This window comes from Carcharodon carcharias, chromosome 7, assembly GCF_017639515.1.
Source record: "Carcharodon carcharias isolate sCarCar2 chromosome 7, sCarCar2.pri, whole genome shotgun sequence".
Lineage (NCBI taxonomy): Eukaryota > Metazoa > Chordata > Chondrichthyes > Lamniformes > Lamnidae > Carcharodon > Carcharodon carcharias.
The window spans coordinates 34833127-34846728 of NC_054473.1; the positions used below are offsets into that span (position 1 = coordinate 34833127).

A 13602-nucleotide genomic window follows, 5' to 3' on the forward strand; every position below is an offset into this window, starting at 1 on the left:
AAAAAGCTAGACAAATATATATTATCTAATTATCTTCCCCCTGAGGAATCACAAGTATACTATTCTACAGGAGCTTTGTGCACTAATACTTCACAACTGCTCAATAAGTCAATTTGAAGAGATACTCCCCATTCCATATAATTTGCCAATTTGAGAAGGTATTCTACATGTGCAGATTTTTAAACTGCCGCTCTTTAATTGCTTGAGATAGCTCCAATGGGTGGTTGAAGACAACCAATCAGCCCTTTGTATAAATTTTACTCATCAATTTCACAGATGGAACTTCCAACAAATTGTGTGACGTGCAGCCAGCAGGGCTGCAGCAATGCCAGGTGGATGCCCAAATATGAAAGCTGACAAAAAACAGGCAACTTATCATCTGCTGCAGCACCAGCTCATCTGATTGTGTGTTTTCAGGTTATTGCATGCAGTATTTACTCCTCACTCCTGAACCTGCACGCCCACATTGGTGTTGAGAGCCACAGGTTCGATACCCCTGACTGTATCCTCTGCAGAATAAAACAGTAACTTTTGCCATCTGCCTAAGTCCTTGCTTACAGGTGATGTTTCAATGCAGATTAGAAACATTGTCCCAAAATCTTGGCTTTCAAGCATTACTGAGAGCACAAAGTTTTGTCCTAAATAAAGACATCTTAAAAGTGGATTTTACGTAGGAGAATACTAGTGATTTTTAAGGTAGTGTTTAAACAAACTACATCACAATTACTGTGGCAATTTACACAACAGCATAACAGAATTATCAGTTCTAGTGCTCCAGCCAGGATTTTTACAGTAAGGTGTATCTGGCACAAAAATTATTATAACCCAGAACACACAACCAAACATCCTAAAATCTGTTACTTAACAGTTAATAAACTAGTAGGAAAATGGAGGAGTGGTTACAAGTGTGATTAATGAGAGTAGAAAATATTCAAATGAATGTGGGTGCACAAAGCTTATTGAAAACCATGTTAGACTATTCTACTGAACACTAACTGGAGCACTGATGCATCGGCATTTTTCACATGCAGACATCTCAAAGATACAACAGTGTAAAAATATTAAAATATTCAACACAGTCCTTAAATAAGAGTTGTAGCCTCCAGTGACCTTCCTAGTATTGCATCAAGGAAATACACTGCTAAGTATCCAGCTTGTTACATGCAAGTCTTCGTTGACGAAACATGTGTGAAAGAGACCAGTCTTCTACAGGAGTTCTGAGTTCCCCATTTTTGGTGAAATGAGAGACTAGGGGAGTAGACTTGTATATTTGCCACATTTTGAGAAAATTAAAATAATTACTTCAAAAGAAATTACATTAAAATACAAAAGCTTTGGTACACTCGGTAAATGTTCTGAGTAAACTTTACGCAAGTATATACATATTTATATATATATATTTATATATATATATACACACACACACACAGAAGATGAGCTCTTCCACATATGCCTTTAGTATTTAGTGATGAGCCAAAAGCAGTGCACTAAAGCATTTGTATGTGAAATGAAAATATGCAGTTATGATAACCAATAAATTAAAAAAGTGGGCTAAAAAGCAGGCTTCCTGCAGAAATATAAAATGGACTGTGATAGCAAGAGAAGGTGATGGGATGATTAGTTCAAATACAAAAGAACAAATACAAACAGATGGACAAAGACACAGGTCCACTGAGGAATCTGGTACGAGGTTTGCTACTAGATTTATAGGTCACTCTCTCTGACGTTTGGTGGAAAACCGTCCAGCCTGCGAATGAATATAAAGGGGAAAAAAACAAGACACTCGTAAAGTACATACAGCAGTGACTCGAAATCGTAATTAATTTAGCTGGGTGGATTTAGCATCCACAGCTTACTACTAATACAACAATGAAAGAATTTTAGTTAAAATTGATCATGTGCAAATAAATGCAATGAGAGGAAAAAAATCAAAGTTTAATTTTTATGTCACAAGATTTATGATGAAAGATTACTGAAAATTTACTCACTACTTAAAGATCTGCTATAAAGTAGTGCGCCATGTTGAATAAATTTGCAATCAGCTCCCTCATATACAATTACAGGTAGAGCTACTTTGGAATCAAAGCAATGCTTATAAAATTAGTTAAAGTGAAAAGCTATTATATTGCTTCATTACTAAAATTTTAGAGAGTTTATAAATACCGACTTATTTCACATAATCACAGAATTGTTACAGAACAGGAGGAGGCCATTCAGCCCATCATGTCTGCACCAGCTCTCCGAATGAGCAATTCAGTGTAATTCTCTCACCTTTTCCCTGTCACCCTGCACATTCTTCCTTTTCAGATAACAGGTTATTTCTATTTTGAATACTGTCAGGCAGTGCATTCCAGATCTTAACCAGTCCGTGTGTGAAAAAGCTTATTCTCATGTTACTTTTGCTGATTTTACTTCAAATCTGTGCCCTCTCATTCTCAATCCTTTCACGAGTGAGAATAGTTTCTCCCTGTCTACTCTGTCCAGACCCCTCATGATTTTGAACACCTATCAAATCTCTTCTCAGCCTTCTTTTCTCCACTGAAAATAGTCTTAACTTCGCCAATCTTCCTTCACAACTGAAGTTCTTCATCCTTGGAACCATTCTCATGAATCTGTGTAAGTGTTTAATTCTAACATCATTCAAAACAAGATGTGAACCACTTAACAGACACATTTTGCACTGTATTTGGTTCTTCCATTATTTCTCTGAACAGAGTAATCCTCAGGTTCTTCTGAAAAAGGAACTACATATTTGTTGTTTTCTTATTGCAATGACTTAAAGACATTTTATTGTCAATGCTTACTTAATATTTAGCATAGGGACTGTGAAATTGTCAACAGTTTAGTAGTAGCATGTGGGGACTGACTCAGAAGGTTATGGGTTTAAGCCATATTCTAGATAGGAGTGCGCTATATTGTCTCATCTGAAAGATGGCACCTCTGACAATGAAACAAAGTCCTGTGTGTCTTTTCTAATACAGTTAAGGACCCCAATGCAGGGAAGTTCTTCAACATTTATCTCTCAAACACCACCACCACCAATAGAGATTACCTAGTCATCTGCCTCATTGTTGTTTGTGGGAACCTGTTGGCAATCATATTTGCCTACAAAGCAAGCATGGTGACAGTTCAAAAGTAATTTATTGGCCATGAAGTGCTCTGAGGTATCATGAAAGGCACTATATGAATACAAGTTTTTTTTGCTCTTTGAACATATTGGAAAAAGGTGCATTAATAGTAAATGGTTCCTGTCATTAGATGCAATTAAGATTAGATTAATATAACATGCCCATCATATGATGGAAAGCTATATTGCCCAGATTCTGCACCATAGCAGTGAGTTATTCAATTTACCTGTAAACACTACTTAATTAATCATTGTTACACCATACAATCCTGAACATTATCAACTAGCAATATTTATAGTTTTACTAAAATATTATTGTATCATTTAATTAGCCAGAGTATTCCCAAAGGTGATCATGGTTATGGATTATAGCAAATCTAGTATTTCCCAATTGACTAGTTCCTAATATTGGAATTATCAGCTGCAAATCTATAATCTTGCTGTTCTGTACTGTCTTGTATTCATACACCAATTCAATGTGTTGCTGAAACACTATATTGTTAGTGTCATAGCAATATCTGCTCAGAGACTACAGTTTTATTCAAGATTAGGCACTATATCATAGCAGACATTTATGATTGTAACTAAGTACTACTATACACAATATTCAGTAATATGAACAAGTAAATCAACATCTTGTTTTAATTATTTCAGTAAATTGGAAATTTACACTAAACAGCTCTTTAAAATTAGCCCAATTTTGCTTTGCTTGAGCATTCACAATATCCTCTAGGACATAAGAGCTAATAAATCACTGTGGAGTTTATAAACCAATACCGTGTTAGTGTTAGGTAGTATAACTGCAACTATAACTATTAAACTGTAATAGAACGATTAAACTGTTTGCTTGAACAGAAGCCATGTCTGACCATTAAAAAGTACATATAACCAACAAGATAACCAGAGCTGGAAACATTAAAACACACAGTATAATGATTTTAAGTTTGGAACGCTATGGTACCTGGACTTCTACCTTAAACCTAATTAACCTTGCTGATCCTTGTTTGGCTTTTTCAAAATAAGCTTTGAAAGGACATTTTGTCATGATAACATAGCAAAGAAGCTTTATATATATATATAAACTTAAAAGATGGTGAAAATGTTAGCATGATAGTGTAAAAACTTTCCTTCCCCTAGATTTGAATGCTGGAAGACCTTCAGATAACACGGTGGCTATTTTTAATCACAACTACCACTGTGCAACATGCATCCAAAAACAGAGAGAAGAAAATATTCCACAAGCCTTGGAAGAAATTCATTTACCATTTATATCAAGGTTATCATATTTATTCCAGTATAAGGTTAAATTTTTTTGTGGAGAAGTTATTTATTACATTTTGATGATAACATTGCCTGATTAATTTGCATTTGAAACATAACAGCTGGAGGTAACATGGTTGCTATCATAATTTACTATCAAGGGTCCTTCCATAATACTAAAATAAGTTGCAAAAATAAACCTGTGCTTTATTAATTATAAATCACTAAACTGTAGAATATACATTCAAATCAGATATATTTTAATATATCACAACTTTACACCAGGTAACATCAAAAGCAAATCTTACAATGCTTATATATTTTCAAATTTTCTGGTTTTAAATGTGTGTATATATATTTTTTAAATGCTAGCAAGCATTTAGTCTTTGAAAAATTGGCATTTTAATCCTTAGGACCAGCAAAGGGAAAGACTGGGTAACAATTTTCCATTTTAATTGAGCCAGAAGCACCAACCCTCAGCCCAAGTTGAATCATCCAGACACACTACTGCACTGTGGGCAAACAGTGAATTAACTTGCTTATTTCTATTTTTAAATGTACAAACAGACTCCTTCCCATCTTCAAAATGTAGACTGGGGTTCAGACGGATGAAAGACAGGAGAGAAGCAGGAAGTTTAAAAGTTTTGCAGAACACAAGTAAAATATGATATGTTTGATTAGGCAGGAGAGAGATAAAAATCAAACAGAAAATGTAATGGAAAGGAGAGAGGGCAAGCTGAATTAGTATTTTAAAATATTTTAAATAAGTAGTTTTATTTTTGTAGTTTACCCTTGAGAAGGTCTATTGAACAAGATCAAAGTAGGAATGTAAAAATATGTTTGGCCAATAAAGAATCCAATTTCCTTGGATCTGGCAGCAGTATACATATTAATTAAAAAGTTAGTTTTCATATTTTAAATCATTTTTCACAACTTAATGTTATCTTTTAAATGTTTACATGTATTCCCATTTAAATTCATTACATTATACTCTAGATTGTATATTCCTATGATTTGCCAATTGTGCATTTGTGTCACAATGTGAGCACAGCCTTCAAAGGATCATGGACCATTTTGCAAAAGCAGCTTAAGGTTAAGACAGAAATACTCCACCAAGCATCACCAAATTCTGACTATACCATACCTACTATAACTATCAATAACACCATCCTGAAGGCTGTAGATAACTTCACCTATTTTGGAAGCTCAATCTCCTAGAATGTCTACATTGATAGCAAGTTGGCAAATAGAATTGCCAGAGTAAACTCAGCACTTGCCTGTTTGCATAAGAGACTGGAGAAAACGAGGCATCAAACTTACAAATAAACTTGAACAAAAACAAAAATACCTGGAAAAACTCAGCAGGTCTGAAAGCATCTGCGGAGAGGGATACAGTTGACGTTGAGTCCGAATGACCCTTCATCAGAACTAGAATCAGAATTACAACAAAACTTGCTGTGTACAAAACTGCAGTAATACCTACATTGCTCCTGCCTGAGAGACATGGACTACCTACTTTTTAAAAAAATTCATTCATGGGATGTAGGCATTGCTGGCTAGGCCAGCATTTATTGCCCATCCCTAATTGCCCTCAAATGGTGTTGGTGAGCTGCCTTCTTGAACTGCTGCAGTTCAATGAAGAATCCAATTTCCTTGGGTCTGGCAGCAGTACACATATTAATTATAAAATTAGCTTGCACATTTTAAATCCTTCTTCACAACTTAATGTTATATTTTAAAATGTATTAAGCAATTGGACAGGTTCCACATGAGATGCACTCGAAATGTCATGGGCATCAAATGGGAAGACAAAATGCCCAGCATTCAGGTATTTAAATCAGCAGAAATATTTGGAATTGAAACACTCATCATCAGAGCTGAGCTCACATGTAGAGTGTATAGCACATATGACTGATAAAATCCCTAAGGCGGTTGTGTATTCACAACTTAAACTTGGACGCCGTCTGCTAGGTAGGCTGAGATTAAAGTTCAAGGACTCCTTGATGGCGAACCTCAGGAAATATGGCATGGCCAGCACAGACTGGGAGATAAATGCACAAGAAAGAATTATCTCAGGAGCAATCGCAAGTAGTGGCACTGTTTCCTTCGAACAGCAAAGAATACAGACAGCAAATGACAAAATACAAGCTAGAAAGAATGGGTAATCCCAACAAAATCGACAATTCATCCTTGCCCACACTTTGGAAAATCGTGAAGGTATGCAATCGGGCCCCATAATCATGTTAGAACATACAGCAGAAGGCGCTACGTTGTGCAAGAAATGGCCATCTTTGATAAAGAAAGGAAACCAATAACGATATAATCAGGTGCCTAAGTTTAGGGTTGTTAAGGGAGTTACGCAGTGCTTTTTGCTTGTTTGGGAATAGTTAGTGAAAAGGCCAAGGTTATTCCTTGGCTAGGGTTACATGAGAAGGGGAATAAGGTTCACCAGGCAGTGGGCTAAGAATGTTGTAGTGGGCTACAAGTATTGAAAGAACATGTGACCTGTCTGAAGTGTTACCCCAGGTCGGACTCCAGCTGGAATGCATTGGCTATTAACAGTAAAGGTACCCATATTTCTTGAGGTTGCCTAACCTCACATGCAGTCCATGCTCTGATTGGCAGATATCTCACTGGTACTTTGTCCATATTGTGAGCAGAGTTATTGGGTTAATGCACAAGATAATTCACTCAATTTCTGGGGAGGACTAAAAGCAGGTTCGGAGATTAACCCTTACAACTTCCACCTGCAGAAAAATCCTCCAATGCACGGTCATCCTAGACAATTTCAGAACATTTTTATAGCATCTTCCAAGACTCAGCACTTTCCAAAGGGCTTCACAGTCAACGAAGATGAGTGCTGGTAACATTGTTAGCGCAAGAGTACACTCATGCACATATTCTGAGTAAGTACCAGCCTCCAGTCCTTCAGGACAGAAGTCTTGGAGACCAGAAGAGCTCCCATTGAACTTGCCAAGTTCTTTTACTCGACCCTTGATGCTGCCCAGCAGTCACAGGCTTAGAGATTTTGTTCATCGCAGGAGGATCTAGCATTTTTTTTTTTAAATAAAAGGCAATGCAACTTCAAGCAAAAGTCACAATGCTTAATGTAAACACATATTGGTGTAATGTCCACAAAACAAGAATTTTTGAACAGCTGCGTACAAGCATAGGCATGCAAAATGTAATAGCAAACTCACATATAAGGCAAAGACAATTGGTCCAACAGTACACTGTAGTTAGATACTGAGTTAAATTAATCATTTGTGCTGCTTCTCTAATTAAGTACCATACTACCTAGTCACCATTTACATTTAGAGACCTTGTCGATCACCATCAATTTCCTGTGCATTTTTTTTTTTGCAGGGTGCACATGATCCAGTCAGATGTTTCCACCAATCACCATGAATAGAATTACATATCCCGCTCTGCATCTACCCTGATATTACAGCCAAGATTCTACACTTAGTTCGGAAAAGCGACAGTTGCAAACCCATTATTTTCACATAACACTACTACTAATCTGTCATATAAAACTAGGTGCTTAACATGTTTACAGTTAACTTTCATAAGCAAAATTAAGTACTAGTTTCTCCAGAATTTATACTTCTGTCTACAATGATCTCATTCTTTCTATTTGTATTTATGTCAGCAGAAAACTGCAGTCGATGAACCAGAGCTTTCCCAAGGTCAAGCTGAATTTAAGCTACTGCCGCACTTATACTGCAAATTCTGCATCGGTGCAAACTGCATTTGAATATCTATCTATATATAAGTGACAGTTCACTCATGGATATAGCTTTGATCCAATTCCTGAGCATATTAAAGCTAAGAGAGTCATTTTACAACCATTTTGAGTTTACACTGAGTGCAGTGTAACTTCAACCTGAGTGCGTGAAAGTGTGCGTGGAGTCCATCATGGAAAACTGCAGCTTGAGAAACAGGTCTTGTGCCCTGAGCATTTGGTTTTTCCTTTGGGTGGGCAAATGAAAGAGGTGAGAGCAGAAAAGAAGGACAATGTGTAGCAGTTCAGTAGTGTAGCTAGATTAATGGATTACTGGTAATGTATTCCAGTAATCATTAAAAGGGTATTTTGCAGCTACCAAGTTTCAAGTGATTTTCTTTTGAAGTGTGAAGTAGTACATTCAATTTCATCAATAAGTTTTCCACATTTTAAAACGTGGTTTAGAATCAGAACTTATTGTGCGTATATTGTTTCTCAGGCCAGATATTTGGATCCTTTTCAAAAATAGCACTAAAGTTTTGGAACTGAAATATGAGAATGGTAATTTTAATGTTTTCTGTATCAAGCATCAGCAGAAATAGTTTTCTTGTATTTCTGATTGCAGTACTTTGCTGTTAATTTGCTACACGTATATTCCTTCAGTGGCAAGGCTGAGAAAGCATGATTAGGCAGCATGAACAGCCAGGGTGAATTATGTGTATACTGTATACAGACAGCAGTAAATCAAAAGTCTAATTCTTCCCTTATCATTAATCACATTGCTTTTTGTTATGCTTAATGAAAAATGCTTGAGGTGAGGTGAGTTAATAGTTTGTAATGAGCAAAAATACTACACCATGTGTGGAAAAGGGTATCAGGTGCAAAATCTGCAAGTTCTTGTATAATAATGTATATAGATTGCATTTACAGAATTGGAAAAGAGTAAAACATACATTTTAATACTAGAACAGATAATTGCTAGTTTTGAATTGAAGTAAAATGAAATATTGAACATCTCCTGTTCCAAACTCTTGACCGAGACTCATTCATTTCCCAAGCAGCAGAGAGATTTCTAGCTTTCTACATATCTGATGGATGGAAAAGAAACTGGCCATGACTGGCTGCATGTGAATCAAGCAGATCAACTGCTAGGATAACTAAGAAACAGGGTGGCATTTCTGGGACCAACAGTGAGCGGAACTGCTTAATTTTCTCCATGTAAAATCATCATAAAGGCTAGGATGAATAAATGCTGCATAAAATAAATTATAAGCTGGAACAATTCTAAAATCTTGCTATATTTAAAACACCAGGTGTTTCTAATTGTAAAATTCACACATCATAAACACACTGGAGAAGATTTCAAAGCCCTCGGGAATTGGGACAGTAGGGGAGTTATTAAGTAGCTGGTGAATTGTTTACTCTTTGCCGCCATCTTTCTGTTGGATGGAGTAGGGCTGAATTAGATAGGACCCACACTAATCTATGCAAATCAGAGTCCCATGTCATAAATAGGACTCCAAAGCCATTTTATATGGACAACTGGACAAAATATCTGCTGTGGATGTTCTGATTAGTAAATCTTGGCAGTACAGAAAACAATGCCTGAAAAAAAAAAGCTAAAATTCTTTTTTGGGACCAGGACGAGCAAAAGTGCTCCTCTTATTTCACAAGAATAACTGACTGCTATCACCTAGGCTCTCCTCCCTTTCCAACTGCAACTCATCACCTACCTTCTTTCTGGCAGGGCTGACAGATTGTGCCAGAGTTAGCAAGCTGCACTGGAACAACCATTTGTAGTGTGCAGCTTACCATATCTCCCACTGACACTACTGGGTGGCTGATTGGCATGCATTGCTGCTTGGCCATCCTATAGTTACCTATCCTACTAAATGTTTGCTTGTTCTGGATAAATATTTTCAACACTCTTTACTATCTCATTTACCCTTCAGTCGGTTCTTTAAAGGCAGGAAAGCTTGTTTCTCAAGCAACTCCTTATAATTCAATTCTCTAATGTTATGGATCAATCTTCTAGCCCTTCTCTGAATTTCCTCCAAGGTTCAATGTGCTTTTTGGTTATATTGTTCAGCATTCAATTTGCTGTATTGATTGTTGTTCTTCATTAACTGAACATGTTGAGCATCAGGACAATTCATTCTTGAGCATCTCAACATCATTCACACTTTTATTGTCCAATTTCTTATGTCGTATACTTGGCCATATCAAATCTTAACTGCCATTGACCTGGCAACTTATTTGCAACAAGGCCCAATTATTTTTGCAATTCTCAAGGACGGTTTCCTAACATAACGTAAAAAGAAATTTGGTAAAAGCTGGTATTTAATTTTGCATACCATGTTAAAATCTAACAGATTTTCAGTAACCAAAATGTGCTCATTATGGTACCATATATTTAATAAACTGTTAATACAGTTACCTTGGCCAATGTCTCCTTGTGCAGCACCTGCTGTATCACTAATAAAGCCTGAATAAACATCGTCAGAGGATAAAGAGGGCTTGATAGAACAGGGCTGTTGTGTCTGCACTGCCTGAGATTGAGCAAGTTCTGGTGTATCGCAGCTACATGGGTCACCTTGAGCTGTAGAAATTGTGTAATTATCTGGTTGAAGACCTGGGATAGGAAAGAGAGTGCATTCTAAGTACCCAAATGACTCCACAATATTGAGAAAATTGCAAAGTCATCAAGATGGCTTGCCTTATTAAAAGATATATTAAGCTAAACATCTGCACCAGAAAAGCTTTTTTGTTTCCATTCGGCAATCCACTATAGATAGTTCCTTAAGAAACAATTAGGTTTAATACAAGAGACAAGTATTGATACCTCGCCACGTTCATCGGGGTGCACGATTCTTCGCAAAGTTAACAGAATGTTAACGTTTTTAAGTTGAAACATTTTAATTCTTGATTGATGAACTGTTCAATCAAATATGTGCACTCACTAATATTGGAGGCTGTATTCTTCAGTGACTGCACTAATGGATTTAGTAGCTTGCAAGCTTTTAGTTTGTTCTTGCTGGGTCTCCGTCGTCTACCTGTCGGTGGTACAGCTTGCAAGAATCCTAAAGCTGTTGGTAAAGGTTTCCCTAAACGTCTGTACAATTCCTCTATTTCATGTCTTTGATGAACTTGAAGTTCTGAGATCTCTTTCATGTGTCTAGGAGAGAGGAATTAAAATGTCTTAAATTTTATAACAAAATCACATGAAGTTCTGCTACATTGGTTAACTATAAAGGTTTTGTTAATTGAGCATTTGAGCACATAAATCAACGCAGACTTGAGAAATTAACTGTACATGTGCAAATTAACCTGCATAAGTTGATGTGTGCATTAGATGCCAACAAAATTATAGCATGTTAATTTATTCTATTTGCATCACAAATATATTTTTTTCTATTTTTTGTATTGATTGACTCAAAAGGGTGTTATTGCAATTTCCAAAATAATATACAGACTAGTAATTTATCAAAGAAGACAACGTATACTTGAACCCAAGTATGGACAAACACACTTTTCTCGTAGGGTCTGTAGTTCTTTTTTCATGTCAGCATCTTCAAATTCAGAGTCATTGTCGCTGCTCATATAAGATGACTGGGAAGGAGATGCAGAATTAATAGTTATGGTTGGAGGAGCTGTTGCTTGACCATGTACAAGCTCAGTATTCTGCCCATCAGTCTTCAACAAAGCAGCTGATTTTCTTGGTAAAGGAAACTCTCCAGCTGCGCTTGTCTGATTGCAAATAACTGATGTTTGAATAACGTTTGGTTGTGTATTGAATGGCTCATCAGAGTCTGAAGATGGATGACTGAGAAGCATAACTTCCACAGGAACAGAGGTTTGAGTTCGAATTACCAAAGGCTTTAAATCGGGACTAGTGGGAGATTCATTTGTATAAAGCTCAGGAGGTGCAGAATATCTATTGCGACATGGGTATTTTAAAGTCACTTCGTCTTTTGTACTGATAACTGAAAATCTGCCAATAGTGTTGATTCTTGTAATGGACAGCAGCTTATTTTCCGTTTTCTCTCTCTTTGGGTCATTTTCACCATTTGCTAATGATGGACATAATAAATTTCCCCCTGGTGGATCTGGTGCTTCATTTGGCTTAGCTTCACTTTTTGCATAATGGTCAATTTTATGAACAATGTCCTGAGATGCTGGAACAACCTGAAATAAATTAGTGAACAATCTTATTCACAAGATCAGCACCATTCTTTAGAGAGTGGGTCTCTGACACACTAGCATGCTTTACTATAATAATGCTTGTTTTATACAATTTTGAGAAAATGCAAAACAGCATTCAACTCTTACTAATCTATCTTATATATAACAATTTCCTCTTTTCCCCTACAAGCTACTGGTTATCAGATATACAGGAGAGCCCAAAGTTTACTTCACTTAGGCCTCATTGAATTAAACAAGCTGGTTAATAGCCAGCTTTATTTGGAAAATGAAGGAACTCTGTTATTCTGAAATGAATCCTTCTCAGAAGGAATTACATTTTATTCACATGAGAAATTGATCTGGCAAGTGATACGTACAGGTTAAATAATTAAATCTGCAATGTACATATTTTCATTGGACCTTTAATATGAGGGAAACCAGTACATCTGTCCATTCTCTATCCAGTAATTCTCTTCCAAGCAGCTGGAAATCAACACCTGTAAACTTCCATTTGTTTTTCATGCGAACTATATGTTTGACTGACTATCTGGAAAAATATATCTGGGCCAGATGTCCATTTGCACAGCTGGTCAGTTTAACACAATATTTTGCAATCTCCCTTTTTTAAACACAGCATGGAGGATCGAATGCAAAAAATTGATCTGATTTCTTACACGGAAACAAAACGAGTTACAACTTACTTGAAAGGGGAGGGGAGGGCAGGGGAGAGAGAGAATGAGCATGAGTATACATGACTGCATATGAGCTAAGGGTTGAGGAGAGAGAGTGAGCAGGATATAAGTGGGGAGATGAGTGTGTAAGGTGAGGTGGTGGTGGTGGTGGTGGTGGTGGGGGTGGTGGAGGGGGGGAAGCAAGAGAGCTTGGCCAAAAGAGGAGATATATCACATCTTTCCACTGAGTTCCTTTCTCCTGCCGAAAACTGAGCTTTAAAATATTCTATTTTTTTTAATTCGTTCTTGGTGTTGCTGGTTAGGCCAGCATTTATTGCCCATCCCATTGCCCTTGAAGGCCTTTAGGAGTCAACCACGTTGGTGTGACGTGAGTCACACGTAGGCCAAACCAGGTAAGAACAGCAGATTTCCTTTCCTAAAGGACATTAGTGAACCAGATAGGTTTTTACAACAATTGACAATGGTTTCATGGCTTTTAATTCCAGATTTGTTTTTTACTGCATTCAAATTCCACTATCTGCTGTGGTGGGATTTGAACCCAGGTCCCCAGAGAATTGCCCTGGGTCTCTGGATTACCAATCAAGTGCCAATACCACTACACCACTGCTTCCCCTTGA

General features: G+C 36.9%; 1 protein-coding gene across 5 annotated transcripts in view; it reads right to left on the reverse strand.

Annotated features, from left to right (window-relative positions):
* wnk2 (WNK lysine deficient protein kinase 2) overlaps positions 1–13602 on the reverse strand; it is a 225255-nt gene that overhangs the window by 16676 nt on the left and 194977 nt on the right. For 2 of the 5 annotated variants that reach the window (XM_041191976.1, XM_041191975.1), the window contains exons 21-24: positions 11641–12296; positions 11072–11286; positions 10549–10743; positions 1649–1747 (exon numbers count right to left, since the gene is read on the reverse strand). In XM_041191976.1, the coding sequence (XP_041047910.1) occupies positions 1649–1747; positions 10549–10743; positions 11072–11286; positions 11641–12296 (1165 nt within the window). Of the gene's footprint in view, positions 1–1648; positions 1748–10548; positions 10744–10953; positions 11287–11640; positions 12297–13602 lie in introns of those variants that run through there. The other 3 variants (XM_041191978.1, XM_041191977.1, XM_041191979.1) reach the window with 2 other exon arrangements.